A 21791-nucleotide genomic window follows, 5' to 3' on the forward strand; every position below is an offset into this window, starting at 1 on the left:
TTGAAATGTGTTGAAAGAATGCAACAATGCTGTAGTATAAAGTTGTGCGTGACATGGCTACAGAACTCCACAGATGTTTTCTGCTGGTTCCAAAAGCTTTATTATGACAAATAGTCTTTAGAGAGTTGCATTGGTCTTGTGGAATAGTCGTTCTCTAGATTTCAACAATTTCGGCGGTGGAATCTATGGTGGAAGCATTGGCAGCCCCTTGAGGCTGATGTTGGTAAACCTCTGAACTCCATCATGTGGTCATGTCTGTCACCACAGGCTTTGATAAAAATAAGCACCACACATCTTGAGTAGATGAACTAGACAAATTCATTTCAAAGTGGAAGAAAGATTATGGAAAAGGACCACAATCAGTGCTGGAGACTAATATAAGCAATGCTGTATTATTGCACTCATTAACTCGTTAACAATAATTAGCAATGATGTTAATTATGTTAAATATTTATTAATAACAGATGCAAACTGGCTCCTGATCAATGGGTCAATCTTCTCCTTCAAAACATATGACAAAATAATATTTTCCCATGTCATTTGTCACATGTGTTTTAGCAGTGAGCTTAATTTGGGTGGATATTAAAAATGGACATTTTCCTCGTCATGATTTTCTAGCAGCTCCAGAGAAATGGCACATGTGTGTAGACCTGTGTGTCAATGAACAAAGATGGCAGAATTCAAACAGCATACATCTTTTCGTCCTTTGCTAGCCGAGTTGCTGCCATTGAGATGAATAGGAATGCTAATGGCTAATGGGTGGGTTTCTCCAGGTATTAAAGCTCCTCGGTTCTCCCAGTAGGGATCTGTTTGGTTGGAGGTCGCATTTTGAGAGTTAAAAAACAAAGAACCTTGAAATACACAAGCTGTAGTTGATTTGTATAGTGTTTGGCTGTGAAACCAGTCTCTTCTTTTACATGATTTACCAATCCATCTGCCATCAGCATGTGGTCTTCATTTGGTTGTACTGTTTGAGGAAGATAAACTGCTTAAAACATACTGAAGCGGGTTCTGGACTGTGTCAGAAGATCTGTGCTTGGTTGATTTTTTACATTGCGTAATTGTAATTATAGCTCCAGTGTTGGATGAGCACTGGAAAAGTACTCAATGTACAAATTCCTCAAAAAAGGGAAGCATACTAACAGGAATAATTAAAGACTTAATCAGTTACAGATTGTTACTATACATCCTACTATAATGGTTCTGTTCCAAAACTTAGCTGTTTGATGTCTACTACTGTACCTACATATGGGCAACATCCTAATTGAAATGAAACCACAAAGTGGCTGATTTTGATTGTAAATGGGTGGCAACTCTTACGCATATTACAATTTGCAATTCTAACAGGAAGAGACTTGACTCAATTGTTTTCAAGAGAGTTTGGTTACTAAGCATAGTGCATTGCACACGTATTGGATAAAACAGTCAATTTTGAATCAGGTTTGAACCAATTTAATGCAATTTTATCTGACACTTAGACATTATTTCGCATTTTTTTCCCAACAGTCTGGAATTTTTATTATTATTTTTTTACATATATATTTATATAGATAATATATTAGAGTATTGTCTTCTCCTCAGGAATTTGGCCAAATTGAGATCTTGCAAAGCCTTAAAATGTGCATATAACAGTTCACTAATTTTCTTAGAATAGAGCTGGTCATACAACATTTGTTCTTTCTGTACTGAAAGTGTTAAAAAAAACAACACCAACGGCAATACTGGCCACTATTTGGGGAACATGCTGAAAAGTTTCATCAGGGAGGATCACAGGGCGACGTAGATTTTCCAATTTTCTTTTAATCATCAGAACTTAATGTACTACAGCTACAGAAACCATAACGGGTCACGACATCTTTGACTGTCTGCTTCCTTTCAAACTATCGTCACTCACCGCTACGGAAAAATCAGTAAAAGGACACAGCGAGGATGATGCTTTCTATTGCTTTGATCATGAATTTCCACAGTCTGTATTCCAGATTCATCACTCCCTTTATCAAGGAGATACAATCAAATCTCAACTGCAATCTAAAGCCCATTATACGAGACTCCAAGACATCACTCACTTTTGTTCCGATAATATATTTTGAGCGTCTTTATTTCTCTTATTATTTTAAGCATGAAAAAGTGGGGTTTATGCTTAAAACAAGGAAAAGATTCTCAAAGTCAGTTCTAATATATATGTATTTGACTTGCTTAGGGGTTTCTCCAAATCATAACAGACAAATTGAGGCAAAGAAAGCCATCACTTTTGATTTGTCAGTGCAGTGTTGTGGGCATCTTTAACTCTGTCTTTGTTTATAGTCAAACCAGATGGGCATAGCAAGTGTAATGTAACACAATGCTGGATTTACAAGGCAAACTGTACTAATATCACTTACACTTGCCTGCATTATGATAATTGGCCTCAAGCGCATTTGGAAAATGTATTTCATATGTGAAATATATCTTTGGAAAATCCCGGTAAGAGGCTTCAAACGGTCCTGTAAGAACATAAGACTTCAGACCATTAGTGTGCTCAAATGTGTCTCAGAATGCTTTTGAGTGATGTACTGAGGTTGTGTGGGTAATACTCAGCAAACCAAAGAATATATCAGGCTAACCAACAGTGTGGTAATTGGCAACCGCAATAAGTTTTGACACAAAAAGGCTCCTTAGACGTCTGGAACCTAAAACTACAGATCGGTACAGGGTGCTGAAACGATGTTTGTCCATGGGTGGCTAATATCTCGCCATCAGCCTGAAATTTGCTTGATTTCAACTGCGGGACGGTGGAGTCCATGTCTTGGACTAATTATGCTCCTCACCTCAAATCTTTTTCTGCTGGGAATGCCCATATTCCAAGTCTTCTGAAGCAGTCAAGTAGCTTCTTGTAAGCAGCAGACTGAAATTTAAGATGCTATTTTCTGAAAAACTGCCTTTCTGCTGTAGTTTTCATGCACACCGCAATCAAGCATGATGCTTGTGACAACATTTCAGAAACACTGACAAAAAAAAAATGAGTGTGAGTACAGTGGAAGATCATGACATCTTTACAATAAATATATCAATTCTAATAAATTGGTAATTACTGTTATTAATGTTCTTACCTACACACACACACACACATATATATATATATATATATATATATATATATATAGAATCTGGTTAAAACCCATCTCTTCCATCTTTGACCCTCTAACTTTAACACTTACTATTCTAATTCTATTTTTTTTTATTCTAACTACCTTTCTTATCTTTTTGTATTCTATTTTCTTTTCATTTATTATGCAATTGTGTGTGTGTGTGTGTATGTGTGTGTGTGTAAAGATCTCTAACACTAGCTTGCTCTATTCTTTTTTTATTCTATCTGTTTTCCATGCTACATGTACTGTGTTAACCTAACTGAGATTTGTTATAGCACTTATATATCATTGCTCTTTTTGTTGTTTTCCACTTCCACTGTCCTCATTTGTAAGTCGCTTTGGATAAAAGCGTCTGCTAAATGAATAAATGTAAATATATATATTGTTGTTATTATTATTATTTTAAAGATTATTTTTTAAATATTTGGTAACTCTTAAAGCCTAATTATATAATGCATTATACAAGTATTTATTTTTGTAATTATACCTTAGTGCACCTTATATGATCTCATGAATACTTTTCTTATAATTCATTATAATATTTATCTATTCATTAATTATTTATTAAAAGATCTAATGCATTACAACGCTCATAAATACCTGCATTGTACATACAGGTTTATTGCAATACCAACTTAAAAATATCACGATGATTTCACAATGCAAAATTCATAAAAAAAAAAATATTAATCAGTTTTTTTTTATATGTCATTGTCTTACAACATTGATATTGACAAGTAAAAGCATCTTTTAAATGAGATTTTAATTGTCTTGGAAGTCATTCTTAATCATTAAGTTTTTATAATGTTGACATATAAAACACCTTTTAAACAAGATTAATTTACTTGAAAAGCAAAATGAATTAAGATTATAGGATTTATATTTCTTACCACTTTAAAAACATATATTTTTACAACAAACCTCATTTATTTTTTATTCTTTTAATGTGCGCCCATGTTTAAAGAAAACTAAACATCAAAATATATTTTCTGAAAATAGTTCCTAATATCTTATGTAATTGCTTTAATATTTCTATTGTACACCTGTACCAGCTTTGGTTAATTAACCCTGTCAGCGCAGTCTCTGGTACTGTAACACCATTAATGGTTAGGCTCTGCCCTCCTGTGGTCGTCATGGCAACTCTCCATCGTCACCTCCAGTCACGTGACATCAGAAAAATCACTGCTTTAGACACCCCCACAAACCCTACGAAAACCTTCTGCCTTCGTTCATGTGCACAGGAACAGTGGTCCCCAACCTTTTTAGCACCAAGGACCGGTTTAATGTCAGACAATATTTTCACGGACCGGGCATTAAGGTGTGAAGCATAAATACAACAAAATAAATTCTGTGTATTCGTATTAGCAGCGTCCTCGTAACATCGCGCCAACACAACATGAATAATATATAATGAGCGAGTACATCATTAATCCATTTTCCAAACCGTGTTTTGGTCTTATCCTTAATCACTATGGTACACCTATAATAAGTGTTTATATTCGGACTATTTTATTCTGGTTGGGGTCGGCAACGCTGCAGAGTAGCGCAGTACCTGTGTGACTCGCCATAGATGTAAACAGAGAGAAGTAGACCGGCTGCAATGTTCTTCCGCCAGACGCGAGCACCAAAAGTTACCGACTGCAGCTTTAATGTAAGTTATTTATTCTTTCTTGTGCGGCCCGGTATCAAATGCCGCACGGACCGGTACCGGGGGTTGGGGACCGCTAAACACTTCCTGATTTGTGGCTGTGTGAAGGACAACCGAACTGAACTGAGTTACACAACTGGTCACCCCCCTCAGCTCTCCAGCTGCACAGCTCCTCTAGAGAGGGTCACTGCAGCACATTCTGTGCTATAGGGCCGGCCAGTGACTCTTTGATTCGTGTTATTCTAACTCAAAAGAGTTGTTTAGTGAACCGCAGCAATGTCAAGTCTTTTGTTTCAGGTCATCCCTCTGTTCTCTTGTTTATTGAGTCTGTCATTACAGATCTCATGCTGATGATTTAAGCCTCTGTTTAACTTGTCATGGTGGCCCGCCTGAGACAGGAACACATAAGCTCCTCATATAACGCCCTGCTGTGAACATGGAGCCGGAATTATGCAAAGAATTATTGAAAACTAATTCAACTCTTCCCTTCTTTTTTTGGATTAACTGATAGCAGACTTCAAAATGTAGGTATAAAGAAGCTGTTCAGAGTGGACCAGAGCTGTTCCCTGTTTCTTGGTGGTCTTTGCTCAGATTTACAGCACTCGTCAGCACTTGTGACATAAAAAAATAACAACAAATTTTTCTTCTTGTTTAGGAAATTGGAAAATAAATAGGGTAATATTAATGTGACTAATATGATGAGAATAACTGTAAAGCTGAATTATTACACAACGTGCAACAGAAGAATCAGTCAAAGTTCTTTATGGAACACAAAAGAAGAGTTTAAAAATGTCACATTGCATGATTTTAATTATGCAGTGAAAGTCAGTGGGGTCCAAAATATTACTGGAGCTCGCTGACGTCCACAAGCATTGTTGAAAATATACAAATATTTTGTTTTCCACAAAATAACTATTCCATTTAAGCAGTGACATGTTTAGGTTCATGAAATTCACAGAGGGGGCCCCAAAACACAAAACATGGCCCTCTCTTTAAAGGAATAGTTCACCCAAAAATGACTATAATATATTTAAATTGTTATTAGCAACATTAAGTGCATTAAACATTTTGTGAAGGAACTATAAAAATGAAATAAAATAATTAAATATTTTATTTGTTTACATGTAAGAAAAACCACGAACATGCAAATGTGAAAAATCTCAAGGGGTACTTCCAGAAAATACATGAGGTCAAAGAGGTTTGTCTTATGTAAATAAGAAATGATGGGAATTTGTGTGAAATATGAACATATAATATAAAACACGAATAATACCTCATGTAATCAATAAAAAAGTAAATGTATGAGTAATGGAATGTAATCAAATTTTTGGAATCTATTTATTTAATCCACATGACTTGTAATCGGTTGCTACACAGCTCTGAAATATAGCATTACATCACTTGCTCATCAATGGATCCTCTGCTGTGAATGGGTGCCGTCAGAATGAAAGTCCAAAAAGCTGTTAAATACATCACAATAATCCACAAGCAACCTGCACAACTCCAGTCCATCAATAAACACCTTGTAAAGTAAAAAAAACTACATTTTTGTAAGAAACGAATACATCATCAAGGCGTTTAATAACTTAGTTAATTTTTTAGCAAATTTCATTTTTGGGTGAACTACCTCTACCTAAACCTTTACAGGGAAACTGTGATTCAATATTTTTATGTGCAATTTGATTTGCGTAGGAAAAGCACCTCTCCGTGGATGTTGTCTTTTAAGTAACTCGAGTAAAGAAGACTGCTGTTTGTGAGCAAAACCGTACTAAAACATACACATGGCTAATAGATTTCATATTCATTTATTGTGTGCTGTTGAACTATGAAACCACACACATAACAGCAGGCTTCAAACGTCCCTTTTAACGGCAGCCAGAGACCACTGTCCTGTTGAGTTTTTATTTCTGACTCTCGATAAAGATTATTACTTATAAAGATAATTCCCTTGAATAACTTTTTACAGACCCTTCGAAGGCCTTTACAGAGTTTTTATGTGACCATGCAGTAAATTTCAAGTCAAGTGTGTAGATTTTCATTACTATATGCACATGTAGGCCATTAAACTTTTGTTGGTCTCGAGCTCTTAATTCGCTTTGAAAACATCTTTGCGTTCTCACATATACACGTTCATCAGTCCATATGGATGTCGCAGCTATGCTTTGATGGACAGATGGAGTCAGTCGCTCTCAACATCTTCAGTTTTGCAGCTAATGAATTCAATGTCATTTTGGGAGAGAGGAATTGCAAACACTGGATCTGTTTGCTGTTGTTTGTATTGGGTTTTTAAAGCGATATGGAAAATTCGACGTAATTCTAGGATGTAGGCTTACTCTGACTGGGTGTTGTCACAACAGTCAACCGCAGAAAGACACACAAATGTGCAACAAATCTGTGATCAGAGAGCGCTTCATGTTGAGTGAGTAACAGCATCAGAATCCTTGAAACTCTTGACAAGCATCCTGAAGGTCTGAAAGCCATCTGAATTTAAGAAAATGCATCTCATGAAATGTATGTTTATGCTTACAGATATGTCAGCTTCTGTAATTATGCATCTACAGGTGCAAATAACAGATAACAGGCAAATGAAATAAAAAAATGAGCTAAATGCAGAAATCAGTGAAACAATAGTGTAATATTGAATATTTAAGTTTTCTTTTCTTCTTTTTTTTACATTTCAAATTTAAAGCTTGCATTGTTTGAAACCATCTTACCAAATATTTTCAGCGTTATTTTAGTATAATAGTATAGTGTAAATATTTATGTATTTTTTGTATCCTTTTCATTTATATTTTTGTTTTAGTAATTGTATTATTTTGTCATTTTAATGTGTCTATATAGTTTTTATTCATTTTTTTATTTCTATTTTTTAGTACATCAAGTTAAACTAAATGAAAATGAGAAATGTTACCAACTAGCTGAAATAAGTTGAATCAAAAAAAAAAAAAAAAATCTGTTAATTTTTTTTTTTATTGTTTTATTTAACTATGAACTCTGATTTTGGCACATGCCAAATATACAGTATATTACATCTATTTATCAGATGAAACTGTAGCTCTTCAAGGTTTTTTTTTCTTCCGAGAAAACTTTGTTGCTGGAAATTGTCACCACTAGTGACATTAAACCCATAATGCCCTACAGAATATGAGATATTTAGTTTCCATGCCATTCAATTTAACTGTTATACCCAGTAACATACAGTAAGTGCACTTTTAAACTGATCTGATGGAGAGACCCTCTTCTATTCATCTTTCTAGACTCGCATCTAGAAATGGCAAATGAATAGAGTCCTTTATAATAACAACATGTGAAGTCCTTTTCAATTTTCCTCTCTTCAAAGAGGTGTGTTCGGCATATAAACCTCACACAATCAATAATCCAGCACTCACTTGCCCCATTACACCTCAATATCCAGAACCAGCACACAGCCAATTTTAAAAGCATGTTCTTTAATGAAATGTAAGCTTTACCTAGTTGGTAACACACTTTATGGCTTACTGTTACTTTATTTACAAATTCTAAAATCAATAAGCAAGCGCATCTAGTTTTAATGAGAGAAGCTCCATGTGAAAGGAGCCATGGCAGAACAAGAGACACATAACAATGCAAAACTGAAAAGTAAAGTTTTTTTTTCCTTTAGATGACAATGATGTTTAGGTCCACTTATGGAGTTAATTATTTTTGACAGAATGGGGTTGTATGGACATATAAATCCATCAGTTTAACGGAAAAGAACAGAAACAGAGCAGATCTGTTCAGCAGGGAGCGAAACTTCCTCTGCAAACGTCTGTGATGTTCCCCTTGAGGGACCAATAAAACCCAGCAAATCAAAATGGCTTGAAAAAAGCTCAGATAAGATTAATTCAAAGGAAATGAATATGATTCACCAACCTATAAAAAATAATTATTCCATTCTGGAATATTGCTTCTATTATGGATTTTTGGAAATTACCTTTCATGCAGTGTGTAACACAGCTCTAAATGAATGAAAACATCCGGCAAAGTTTTAATTTAAAAGTGCACCTGTATAAAGTTATCGTCTCTCAAAAGAAAAGACTCGACTCTGAATCATTGAAACGATTCGTTTTTAAAATGAATCCCAAGCCGTTTCATGTTGACATCAACATGATGGGACATTAGCATATTGCCAGCACACTTGCTCTTTTACCACAGATTATCCTATTAAAATGAGGGGTTTGGAAAAAATAAATCATTGAGCGTATCATTTGGGAGTCGTTAAGCAAGTAACGTAAAATAAATACATATAATACAATAAAAGTGAGTTCCAAAACCAAAATATGAACCTTTCATTACCCATAATAAGGGCACTTAAATAACCAAAAGCCTTATATTCGAGAGGGAATGAACTACAAGAATTCACCTTTCTGGGCTGCTGATATCGGACGAGCTTTATTGTGTTCCCGTTATAAATGGATTCACCTTAAAAATTTTTTTAGCTTAGATCATTATTAACTTACATTACCAACTTAAACGTTAATATGAAATTTAAATGTGTTTTGTAATACACATTTGATCTGATTTTATTGTTGTTTTGTACTTATTTCAATTCATTAATATTAACGCACAAACAAAAACATTTTCATTTCATTTTATGAATGTAGGCTAACATTATTTAATACATATTATCGACTGTTAATCAAGGGCAATTACCAAACTATAGTCAATGTATACAGCCTGAAGTGTTAAAAATGTATATGTAAAATAAAATGAAATGACAATTAACTTAATTCATTTTCTTAAAATCCTTAATTTCTTTTCGACTGAAGAAAGAAAGACATGAACATCTTTTTATTGACATGGTGGTGAGTAAATAAATAGCAAATCTTATTTTGGAAGTGAACTGACCCTTCAAAAAAAGTTAAAATTTTAAATCATTATATAATCCTGTTCCTTTAAAAAAGATGTATCTATTGACAGGTCAGTGTATAAACATATTACCATATACAGACACATTCAAAGAGTAGCATTCAAAGACTTTATTCATCTCAAACGTGTCCCTTCATGTTGCGCCGTTAGAGAAGTCAAGAGGTTAGAGTAGAAGGAAATTCTTTTAGATATTTCTATTTGATTCCACTGTTACTCATTGTCTGAGCTTTGCACACTCCTTTCCCAGCGACCTCAAAGGCAGCTCCCTTGTAAGTGGCCACACATTGTTCATTGGTGCGCAAGTCTGGCTGGACCTGCTCCCACACTTTCTTCTTAGGGTTCAGCTCCTTGTCGGGCTCACCTGGAACAACAAAACAGAGAAGCGGAAAGTTTGAAGTGCTGATTAGTTGGTGTTTTTTCCCCAACAGCTGTTAAAAGACTAAAACAAAAGCTGGTTTTGAAATCAACTCATTATCATTAATATCCCCTTGCACAGACCAATTCGTAATGAATCTAGAACGAGTTTAAATAATTAGTTCGAGCCGAGCCAAAATGAGAAGCTCCAAGAACTCATGGAAACCAGATGAAGACAGGTGTTTTTCCTACTACCTGCAATAAGCGGTCATAAATCAAACCAAAATGAATTCAAAAGCTTGATTTGAATGCAGACGGGGATCCTGTAACTTGCATCTGTTCTGCTGCTGACCTTTTCGCAACCATCATAACCGCTACAATCCAAATGAGATGAGAAATTCACAAGCGGAGGAAGGACTAAGAAAGGTCACAGCCTGTCTCCATTACTTTTAATGACGAGTTACAGATGCGTGCGTTAAATACAAAATAGAAAATGCAGAAATAAAGTCGTCGTATGAATCAAAAAGACTTTTACAGGAGAGAATATTGAACTATTGCGTGGCAATCCATAAAAAACGGCAAAACAATACAAGAAAGAGTAGAAAAAGGTAGTAAAAAAAGAATTTAACAAAATAAACTGATATGACCACTTCTTTGATTTAGAGGTCATTTCTGACTCCCAACAGCTGGAGGAAGTTGGAGAACTGCCTCATTCCTGCTGCGTACTTTGGTTTAGTTTTGGGGAAAAAAAAACTGTGATTAACTTGGAAAAAAAATGAATTGGACAACATTATGTTTTTTTTGGCTAAATGGAAAGGTGAAAGAGACATTATTCTCATTGTGTCCTGTCCAGATGGTCCTCCTCTGCACTCCACATTCACACATTTCCTGGGAATCTCCCCGTTGTTGTGTCCGACTGACCGCAAATGCTACGCTCCTCCAACTTGCCAGATCCACCATATTGTTGCACAGCACGAGAATAACATTTGTATTGTTTGTGAGGTTCTCTTAAGCACTAAAGAATTTGTTTTTTTTTAAAGGGAAAATAATATTAGCTCATATAGTGGAGCACAAACAACTATGTCACCAAACAGAGAACTTCATGCTCTTTACTGCGAGATCTTAAAGAATTAAAAACAGACAGTTGTGGTTATATAACAAAATATTAAGAATCAGACCCACGAGAGGCACATGACTACCTACATGAAGTCTGGTCTAGATTATAGCTTATGTTAGCACCCCGAAAATGCCCACTTAAGCAGGTAGAAACCTTTTGAACAATTGTGACCCTTGAGCACAAAACCAGTCTCAAGTGGCACAAGTATATTTGTAGAAAGAGCCAATAACACATTGAATGGGTCAAAATGATGCATTTTTCTTTTATGCCAAAAATCATTATGATATTAAGTGAAGATCATGTTCCTTGAAGATATTTTGTAAATTTCCTACCCTAAATATATCAAAAAATATTTTTTGATTTGAAATATGCATTGCTAACAAAAATGTATTTGGACAACTTTAAAGGCGATTTTCCTCAATATTTAGATTTTTTTGCACCCTCAGATCCCAGATTTCCAAATAGATGTATCTCAGGCAAATATCGTCCTATCATAAACTATTCAACAATGGAAAGCTTATTTAGTGAAGTAGAAATCTCAATTTCAGAAATTGATCCTTATGACTGGTTTTGTGGTCCATTGTCACAACTTTCAAATGGCCAACCCATAAATATGAGCATCCCTCACAAGATGAAGACATGTTGTGTCAATTTGATCAATGATGTCAACATCTCGTAACCAACACGGCAAACTTTGAGAACTATGGCAAAGGAAGATCAAAAAAACCAAAGACTTGGAATAGTGCATGCATCATATGGATCCATTTCATTGTCCATTTAGAGCATGACAGCTCCTGGTTACCATATGCTTTATTCAGTAAGAACGTTTTATTTAACTTTTGTGTCCCATAGAAGAAAGAAACTCAAACTGATTTTGGAATCATAGCAGAACTTAGATTTTTGTGAGAACATTTCCTTTAATAAACCAGCATGATACACTCAGATTGGCTCCACAAAGCAGATTGTAGATGCCATTGGACTGCTGGGCAGTAATATCGTATTTCATTGCGGTACGTTTGTGTATAAATATATAAAGTTACCTGGGAAGCCCTGGAAGGTAACCCTGTCTCCAGCCATGGCTCCACTTGGGGGATCCAAGATTTCAACCTTCTCTGGAGAACTGGCACACATAACCATGGCCTGGGATAAGACGCCTCTCATCTTAGCAGGCTTCAGGTTGCATAGAAGCACAGCCATACGATTTTGCATCTAAAGATGGCAAAAAAAAAAGAAAATAACTAAATGTGTGGCACAGGAACCGAGTGCAATCTTTTTAAGTGGTTAAAAAGAATACTATAAATTTAATATCTAATTTATTGCATGGCAGAATGAGAAATTATGCAATGGACCAAAACATCAACAGCATACTGTATTATGAGGAACAGCTGGGCAACTTTATAATTGCTGAATTATTTGTTTTTATAACCAAGAACCAGGGATGTAGAACAAAACAGACCATTAACAAAACTAATAAATTGAATACATGCAATAATCATTCAACTCATCTACTTCCAAAATGAACTCTAGACATTCATAATTATTTCAACTTTATAAATGCCCAAACATACTTAAAGCAACTGTGATGTAGTCTTAACCAGAGGGGGGGAAACCCAACATGATTAAATTAAATGAATGAAGGAAACAGATGCGTTTTATGGGTGTCATTAGAATTTCTGACGAGCTGCTAAGAATCCCCTAAACAAATCGTAAACTCGGGGTTCTGGAAAATAAAGCACAAGAGACTGAGCTGTCTGCATGGAGCAGGTTTATGGACCTGCATGAATCGAAGTAGTGCAGACGTTTTATATGAAACAGTAAAACTGAAATATCCCCCTTCTCAATATTCTGACACATAACACCTAATCAACAAGAGCTGCATTCATTTTATGGCAAACAAAGATTGCTTTCAGGTACAGTAGCAAGACATATAAGCAATCACAATTTTTTACTGAATGATGCAACACATCTAGAAATTTGAGATCTGGCAATGATTCAGTTAGTTTTGTGTATGATTCATGTTTCTGTTAATATGATGAGACACTGGAAGGTTTTGTACAAGTAAACAATTTTTTCATATTAAATTTAAATTGAAAAGGAATCTATTTTGAATAAGTCTACATGCTCTAGCTAGATTAAAAAGTGTAGAGTTAATTAAATTCTACAAATCAATCAGATCTGACAATAAAACTTCAATGCACTGATTATAGAACTGAATATCATAATTAATCTGTAATTAAAGCAATTGCATTTCAATAATTTAATTGTATTTATTAAATGTAATTTATTTTAATGTAATTAAAAATGTCATATTTAAAAAAATAATAATAATTAAAATTGTTATGTTTAATTCTAATAATTATTTTAGGTGCTTTATACTTTATAAATCCCTGAATAAATGTGATCAAATTATTTCTTGCATTTCAGAAAATAAAATAACAGAGTATAATTCATTCCAATTACAATATTATTTGTTTATCATGCTATGATAAAAAGTCATGCGACCGATATAGTTTTTTTGACATCCAATGCCTATACCGATTATTTTGAAAGCAGTGGGGCCCGATAGCTGATATAAAGCCGATTTAATAATTTTTTTAGTAGTATTAATATTTAAGAAATTTGAAATCATTTGACAAAGGATTAAAAAAATAAATGTATAAAATAAACATACTTATACTTTAGATGACAGAGTATTTTTCACAAATAAATAAATATTTAATAAAAATATAATTTAAAAAGGAAGTAAACCCTGTAATTAACAGTGCACTTAGTATTCTGGGAAGTTTGTGTGCACTGGGAATCATATTTTTCAAATAAAGCCAGGGTAACACTCATTTTACATACAACACACAGAGAAAATGACATGAATATGACAGTGGGCAGAAGCATAAAGCGCATCATAATTTAAAATCACATTTAAAATTTAAAGCATTCAATTCACAGGGACTGACCGTCATACAGAGAATTCGCGATCATGCAGATCACATGCACACTTCACAAAATCTCACAGCTGGATTCGACTACGTTTGCAAGGTTTGTGAAATTAAATGTTCATTAGTCATTCAAAATAAACGTCCCGCCTCGAACACATCGGCAAAGCAGAAAAACTTATCGACCGATGCCGATATTTGAAAAATGCCAAATATCGGCCGATATATCGGTCGACAACTTATGCTTTGCAAGTTCTAAATAAATGCATTAAATTATTTGTTGCATTTCAGTGATTAGTTATAATTCCAATGACCGTCGAAACCGGACTCAGTGATAAACATGGGTTAGATGGGTAAGTGTACCTGCTCCAGAGGGATGTGTTTGACCAGGCCACTGACAACAGTGCGTGGAGCCGCTTCCCCAACATCCACCTGCTCAACGTAGAGAGAGTCGGCGTCAGGGTGCTTTTCAGCGCTGAGGATGCAGCCCACTCGCAAATCCAATCGAGACACGTCTACTTTCGCCTCTTCCTGAGGAGGCGCCGCTGGCTTCTTCTCCTTCTTCTCTCCTGGACCAAAAGTGCATTACAGAACATTAGATGATGTCTTTCACATATTTGTGTGTTTGTAACTTTAACAATTACAACCATCACCCAACACACCCTAAATATCAGTAAAAAGCACAGGCTGTGTATGTAGAGCTGTTAGAGACATTGTACCAACCTCGGTACACTTTTATTACAGTACATGTCCACCCCAAGGAAATGTGCTTTAGTTTGATAGGTGTTTTTAATGCAACTCTTTGAATGATATTTTTAGCTTGTTCATATTGTTCCCAAGGGAGCTGTTGGGATGCATTTAAAAGTCTGGAACTGGGAATTCTGTCTGCTTTTCATCCGGGTTCTGTTTTTGAACTTTACACAAAACAATTGTGCCAACAATGGCTTCAGTATGGTGTTTGTTTCTAATTGCTCCAGTCATTTTGTACAACCTTACCACTGTTTCCGAGACCTGTGGGGTTTGGGGGAAACCGTTTTTGGAAAGCTACTTCACCCTTAAAGTCTTGAAAATAAAAACCTCTGTGTAGTCTATACAACATTAGCACTGAACACAATGATTTCCAGACGGAGGAAATCAAAGCAACACAGGTCAAAAGTCTAGGGTCAGTTAAGAAATAATACTTTTATTCAGCAGGGATGCACTCAAATGAATAACAGATTTGCAATCAAGGCAACACATTACATTTTAAAATGTGCAGTACTGTAAATACCATAGTAATATTTCACAATATTCCTATTTCACTGTATTTTTGATCAAATAAAGTCAGCCTTGGTGAGCATAAGTGAGATTTTTTAATATCTTACTCCAAACGTTTGAACGGTAGTCTAAGTTTTTCTGAGTTGATAAAATTATTTTACCCTTTTTTTTTTTTTTTTTTTTTACATACCAATTTTTGCCTTTAATACTTGAAAAAGTCATAAGGCACCAAACTGAACTTTATTTGGAAAGCGCCAGTAATATATTCTTTCATAATCGCTCATTTTCACGCACCACTGCAAGGTGACCGGGCTAAACCTTCTTTATTTTCTCAGAAAACCTTTTGAGTTTCAGGTATAGTTGTCAATAGCTGTTAAATATGCTGCCTATTCCAAACTTTTAATAAGAAAAAATGAGTGTAGAAGACAACCCTTCACTCTGCAGACTACGTGTCTAAGTGATTCAATCCCAGCCTTTGTGGTTTAATAATCACACATGGCTATTGTGAATTTCACTGGTGATTTTGATTAATCACGCAGCCCTAAGTTCAGAAAATGTTGGTAGAAAAAGTGCCAAGACTCCTCTAAATGTGAGAAATCATGCAGTTCTACCAAGAAATAGATACGCGTGAACTACAGGTGCTACAGCCACACGGAAACACAGTATTCATCAACAATGAAGGAAAAGAGACATATTTGGAAAATTATGAAAGTCCTTCTAACATCTGGCCAGGAGGAAACACACAAGTTAACTTGTTTTTCCTCAGCCTATAAATGCACAAAAACAATCTGCGATCTGTACTTAGATATGAATAGAGTGTTCCCGAGTTGAAGGGATTTAAGTGATTGGAAATGAAAATCATTTTCATAATAAAGACCATGAAAGGAAATCGAAGCCATTTCAAATGATCTATTCTGTAGGGCAGGAATACTTAGAAATGTAACCCCCAGAAGACATCAGTGAGATCTTTAAATCTGGTTTGCTTTCAGATCTGGTTATAACCCAAATGAGTTTGACCTGCATCCACAGCTCACATCCACTCATGGCTTCCTCCCAAACTCTACCAAGCTTCAAACGCGTTCGTTATGCTGCACTGTTTATGAGTGCAGGACTGTGCATTAGTAAAACGTCTTTCTCATTCATGTTCCTATTTGTAACTGAAGTGTAAATCATTCACATATTCCCAAAAATAAAATTAACTCCTAGTCATGACTCATGACACAGCCTAGCCTTATCAATTCATTTTTATGGCCCTATATTACTGACACTTTCTTCTAATTGCAATTTACAGCCTAATTAGACATAAAAGTTAAGATATTGCAAAGTTTTGGATAGTGAGGCAAATGAATCAATAGCACTGGAAACTTTGCCTGATAGCATCAGTAATATGCTTACCCTTCTTCTCGGCTTTCATCTTTTTGCCGTCATCACTGTTTTTGGCTGGTGGGGTTTTTGTGGTTGGGGCAGGAGCAGAAGGGGCTGCTGGGACAGGTGGCTCTGAGGCTGTGGGTTTAGAGACACATTGGATGCTGGGCTCTGCTGAAGGCACGGACACATCTTTCACTGTAAAGAACAAACCAAATGATTTGACTTCTTTATTGCTAACCCCCCCCCCCCCCCCCCCCCCCCCACACACACACACAATGTATCTGTTAATGCTAAATGCTCAACACAAGTAGCATTTCATTATTTAAACAATATGTTGTGATATTATACCTCCTCTTCTCTTTTCCATTTCCAGAAGTTGTTCCTTCAGTTCCACAATGTCCTTCTTGAGCTTGGCATTCTCCGCCATCAGTTTCTTTTCCTCTTTTACTGTGGCCTGCACAACTACACCGAACGTTGCATTCATTAGAACAAGACAAAAACACATTCATTCAGAACTTCTCAACTCAACTGTCTACTGCTAATCATTTGCTATTTTATTAATATACACCACTGTTCAAAAGTTTGTTTTCGAAAGAAGTCTCTTAAACTCACCAAGGCTGCATTTGTTTGATCAAAAATTTTTTAAAAACAATATTATTCTGAAATATTACTACAGTTTAAAATAACTGTTTTCTATTTGAATATGCAAAAAAAAAATTATTCCTGAGATGCAAAGCTGAATCTTCAGCATCAGTTACTCCAGACTTCAGTGTCACATGATCCTTCAGAAATCATTCTAATATGCTGATTTGCTGCTCAAGAAACATTGCTTTAAATTATAAATGTTAAAAACGACATATTTTTTGGAAACTGTGATACGTTTTGCATGATTTTAAGATGACTATAAGTATCCAAACAACATTTCTTTGAAATACAAATCTTCTGGAACATTATAAATCTCTTAATGGTCACTTTTGATCAATTTAATGCATGCTTGCTGCATAACAGCATTTATGTCTTTCAAAAAAAAAGAAAAAGAAAATACTGACCCCAAACTTCTGAAAGGTAGTTTAAAAACATACATCTTTAAATATCTATAAATAATACAAACATACGGAAGTCCTAAGAGGCCAAGGATTATATATTTTTTTTCTTTCTTGTTTTGTCGTGATAACGATTTAATTTTCTTGTGATCTCAACTAAACAAAAGTTGTTTTATTTGTTGTTGTTTTTTTTGTTTGTTTATTTACAATGATTGTTTGATCTACTGTAAATTAATAATCCATGGCCTCTTAGGACTTCTGTACAAACATCACATTGTTTTCCTTATCAAATTAATATTGTTCTGGCCCAACTGGTATAAATTAATGCTGTCAAATGAATGATCGCATCCAAAATAAAAGTTTTTGTTTACATAATGTGTGAGTGTGTATGGTGTGTATTTATTATGTGTATATATAAACACAAAGACATTCATGTATACATTTAAGAAAAATATTTATGTTTATATATTAAACATTTATATATAATATAATAATGTTTAAACATGTAAATATTTTCTAAATATATACTGTAAGTGTGTGTCTTTATATATACATAATAAACACAGTACATATACATATATTTTGTAAAGAAAAACTTTTATTTTGGATGTGAGTGATTGTTTCACAGCACTAGTATAAGTGTTTGAAACCTCTACGAATGCAAATATTATCTTTCCAAGCTTTTGCATTCTGAAGTCAATTATTAAAAGATTCCTCTTTCTACTTTTGATCCTCTCAGACATCCTCATCGGTCATTGACCCATGATCAGCACACATGCACGCCTCATGCATCCACTTACTGGCTTTCTCCTTCAGCAGCTGGACCTGCTGCTTGAGGTATTCTATGACCTGGTCAGCCTCCGCCGCCTTCTGTTCCAGTCTCATGAGTGAGGGTGTGTGGCCTGACATCTTGAACAGGGATCGTACCAGGAACCTGGAAAACAAGCCAAAGGAGAAGATCAAACGCGGTAGGAACTCTTAGTCACTCATAAACATGTTCACAAAAAGAGGATCCACAGAGACATCCTATCCATGTTTGGGAACATGCGGCACTAGAGAGCACGGCCTCTTTCAGTGAGATCTTTTCAGATCTTTGGCGCACGTAAACACGAGGTGTTTGGCAAACTTTACAGGGTGCTTTAACTTGTAATTTATACCGATACATGGCCAAGTTTCTGTCCTAATCCCCTTCCATGAAGGAGAATTATAATGAAACATCTGACACCAGCCAGATGCTCAACAATAGATCGGCTAGACGCCAGACAACATGCGAAAACCTCATCAAAGCGTACATTCTCCATCGTAATCCCAGTGAACCCTGCTTTGGGTTCGCACTTCAGTACCGCTTGAATCGCCTCGCCACGTCCAGGTCAACTAAAATATTCCTGAAAAAGGAAGTGGATGGATTCAAACCATATGGCATCTAAATGTGTGTGCTCTCATGTCCACAATGAGACAAATACTGCGTAATTGCATCACTGTCCTCTCAGCTCTGTGTTTTGATTGAGGAATCCTCTTTGGTCCCACAACGGATCCCATTCAGTCGGAAGACAGCTGGTGAAGGACCACAGACACTTTACACATTTGGCTTGGGCTCATTCACTGCAAAAGGACTAGGGGAATTTTTACAAGGCGTAGGAAAAGAGAAGAACACATCATAACACACAGTGCAGGGTGGTGCTGGAAAACAACAGCTGGCGCGGGATGAAAACAAAGAGTTCAGATGAGGAAATTAGAAACACAAAAAAGCTGGAGTTGATAATATCGTGGATCAAAGTCTCTTGTTTTTGAAGTTCTTGAACTGCTTTAAATGGGCCTGTGGTGGAAGGATTTATGAGCACCATGTCAGGACTGTTTTCATTTGCATAACCCCTGAAAATGAGTCCCGGAGCCCAAACCCTCCCCCCAAAAAATCCCTAAAAGCTCAGCTGTCACTGTAACCCATAATGCCATTCAACAGAGGTCATAGGCATCATATGACAGCCTATAAACATGAATGTTAGCCATGCAACGGATATAAAATGTATGAAATGCAACCAAAAACAACGGCGTCTGTGAAAGAAACCTTGAAAATGTTCCCATTAAAGGCCAACTGACACCAGTGAATGTAACACTTGCAGGAGCAGCTGTCACTGTCATGCAAGTCTGAATGGTGAGGAGATAATGACCACGCACTTGTGCTGCACATTAGTCAGCACTTCCATTGGCCACCAGCATCAGTCAGATCACAGTAAACACTTCATTATCTTCTATTCATCTTTAAGAAATTATAAACGATCTTAAATACTCTCATCTCTCATCTATTTTATGTAACTGTAATGGTCTACAAATAACTGCATGAGGACCCAAATGAAAAGCACATGAGGTCCTATGCATGTAAACTATTTTGGGACACAAAATGGAATATGATTTAGTTTTAATGAATGTATGACAATAATAACATATTATCGTTTACAACACCATAATGCATTAAGTGACCACACTAGTTTATGATTTCTAAAGGTTATGTTAATGGGCTCATTTATGTTAAACAAATTAAACAAGATTAAGGCTTTTTCATATATAGGTGGCCTAAGCAAACACAGTGTAGTTATGCAATTTGATAAGTAGAAGACATGCACGGTGGCATTTTTATCTGTTGACTTGTTCAGGACAAGTAAATAAATCAGTTTCACAGACTACAGTCATGGCCAAAAGTTTTTGCACTGACATAATTTTGTGTTTTGCAAAGTTTGCTGCTTTAGTTTTTGTTGATTATTTTTCCACATGTGTCTATGGTATACTGAAAAACAAAATGAAAACAAAATAAAGTTTTAAAGGCTTTTATTGGCAAACATTTTTAATTAGTCAATACACTGTTGACCCTTGTTCTTCATTACCTATGCAATTCACTCAGGCCTGCTGGATATTAGCTTCTGGGACAAATCCTGACAGACAGTGACCCATTCCTGCCTTAATAGATCTTGGAGTTGATCAGGACTGAGATCCGGGGAGTTGCCTAGCCACAGATCTAAAATTTCAATGTTATGATCTTCGAGCAACTTCTTTATCACTCTTGCTTTGTGACATGGTGCTCCATCATGCTGGAAAATGCATGGATCATCACCAACTTGCTCACTGGAAGAAGTCGCTCTTTCAGGACATTTTGATACCATTGTTTATTCCTGGCAGTGTTTTGGAGCAGACTTACGAGAGAGCCCATTCCCCAAACATGGATGGTCTCAGGATGCTTCACTGTAGGCACAACACAGGACCAGTGTTCACCTTTTCTTCTCCAAACAATCGATTTTCCAGATGTCCCAAACAGCCAGAAGGGAGCTTCATCAGAGAAAATAACTTTGCACCAGTCTACACAATAATCTAGAAACAGTGTGAATGACCAAAACAAGAGCATACTTTGCAAAACACTAAATTTCACCCCCAAAACCTTTGGCCATGACTGTAACTTACATCCTGCACATAAATGAAAGTAAAAGAAAGACAGACAGCAAAGCAATCTATTAAAGAATTAATAATTTCTAAGTAAATTTTTCATATAGGTTTAGATAATCATTAAGAGGGAAATAATATATTAATCATTGATGCAATTTTTCTCATAAATTATCAAATAAATTAACTTTAAGACTTTAAGGCAGATATCTACGCAACGATGGAAATGTAAACATGATACGATTTTTTATTTTTTTTATTTTTAGTAGTGATATTCATACAGAAGGATCATCGTGACTCGTGATGTCATTTGTAAACTTCTTTATATAGATAACGTTACAGTGCTGACTGTCACTTCACCTTTCAATCTTCATAACACATCCGTACTCTCACAGCTCGACTTTAACTACATTCCTAACACACTGCATAGACAAACAGACAATACTCATATATTAAAACGTCAACGCGAGCTCTGTTACTCACATAAAACTGCAACCGTACGGTTCTCTCCTACAAAAGCCACACGCTACACTCGTCTGTCGTCTCACACCGCCGTCGGAAGTTGTTGACGTCACGGTCACGCGGAGATCAGCTGTTCGCGTGCGCGGGATAAACACGTCATCGCGCGCC

The 21791-nt window shown here is 35.7% G+C and overlaps 1 protein-coding gene across 2 annotated transcripts; it reads right to left on the minus strand.

Annotated features, from left to right (window-relative positions):
- Positions 1-9758: 9758 nt before the first annotated feature.
- Positions 9759-21772, minus strand: LOC113044054 (aminoacyl tRNA synthase complex-interacting multifunctional protein 1-like). Of its 2 annotated transcripts, none has more exons than XM_026203642.1 (7): positions 21645-21772; positions 18533-18666; positions 17038-17151; positions 16717-16857; positions 14428-14633; positions 12175-12343; positions 9759-10024 (listed from the first exon to the last, which is right to left on the minus strand). In XM_026203642.1, coding segments are annotated over exons 1-7 (933 nt in total). In that variant the 5' UTR covers positions 21647-21772; the 3' UTR covers positions 9759-9857. The 2 variants fall into 2 exon arrangements, with proteins under 2 accessions (XP_026059427.1, XP_026059426.1); XM_026203641.1 differs by having other exon boundaries at positions 16717-16884.
- Between the last annotated feature and the right edge of the window lie 19 nt (positions 21773-21791).

The sequence above is a fragment of the Carassius auratus genome, chromosome 26 (genome assembly GCF_003368295.1).
Source record: "Carassius auratus strain Wakin chromosome 26, ASM336829v1, whole genome shotgun sequence".
NCBI classification, from domain to species: domain Eukaryota; kingdom Metazoa; phylum Chordata; class Actinopteri; order Cypriniformes; family Cyprinidae; genus Carassius; species Carassius auratus.

What these genes read in the sequence shown, in the direction of transcription:
- LOC113044054 (XM_026203641.1), bottom strand. An exon ending in AATGGAAAAGAGAAGAGGAG is followed by an intron (nt 16,885 to 17,037) that starts GTATAATATCAC and finishes TGTTCTTTACAG; the next exon opens with TGAAAGATGTGTCCGTGCCT. An exon ending in GATGAAAGCCGAGAAGAAGG is followed by an intron (nt 14,634 to 16,716) that starts GTAAGCATATTA and finishes CTTTTGGTCCAG; the next exon opens with GAGAGAAGAAGGAGAAGAAG.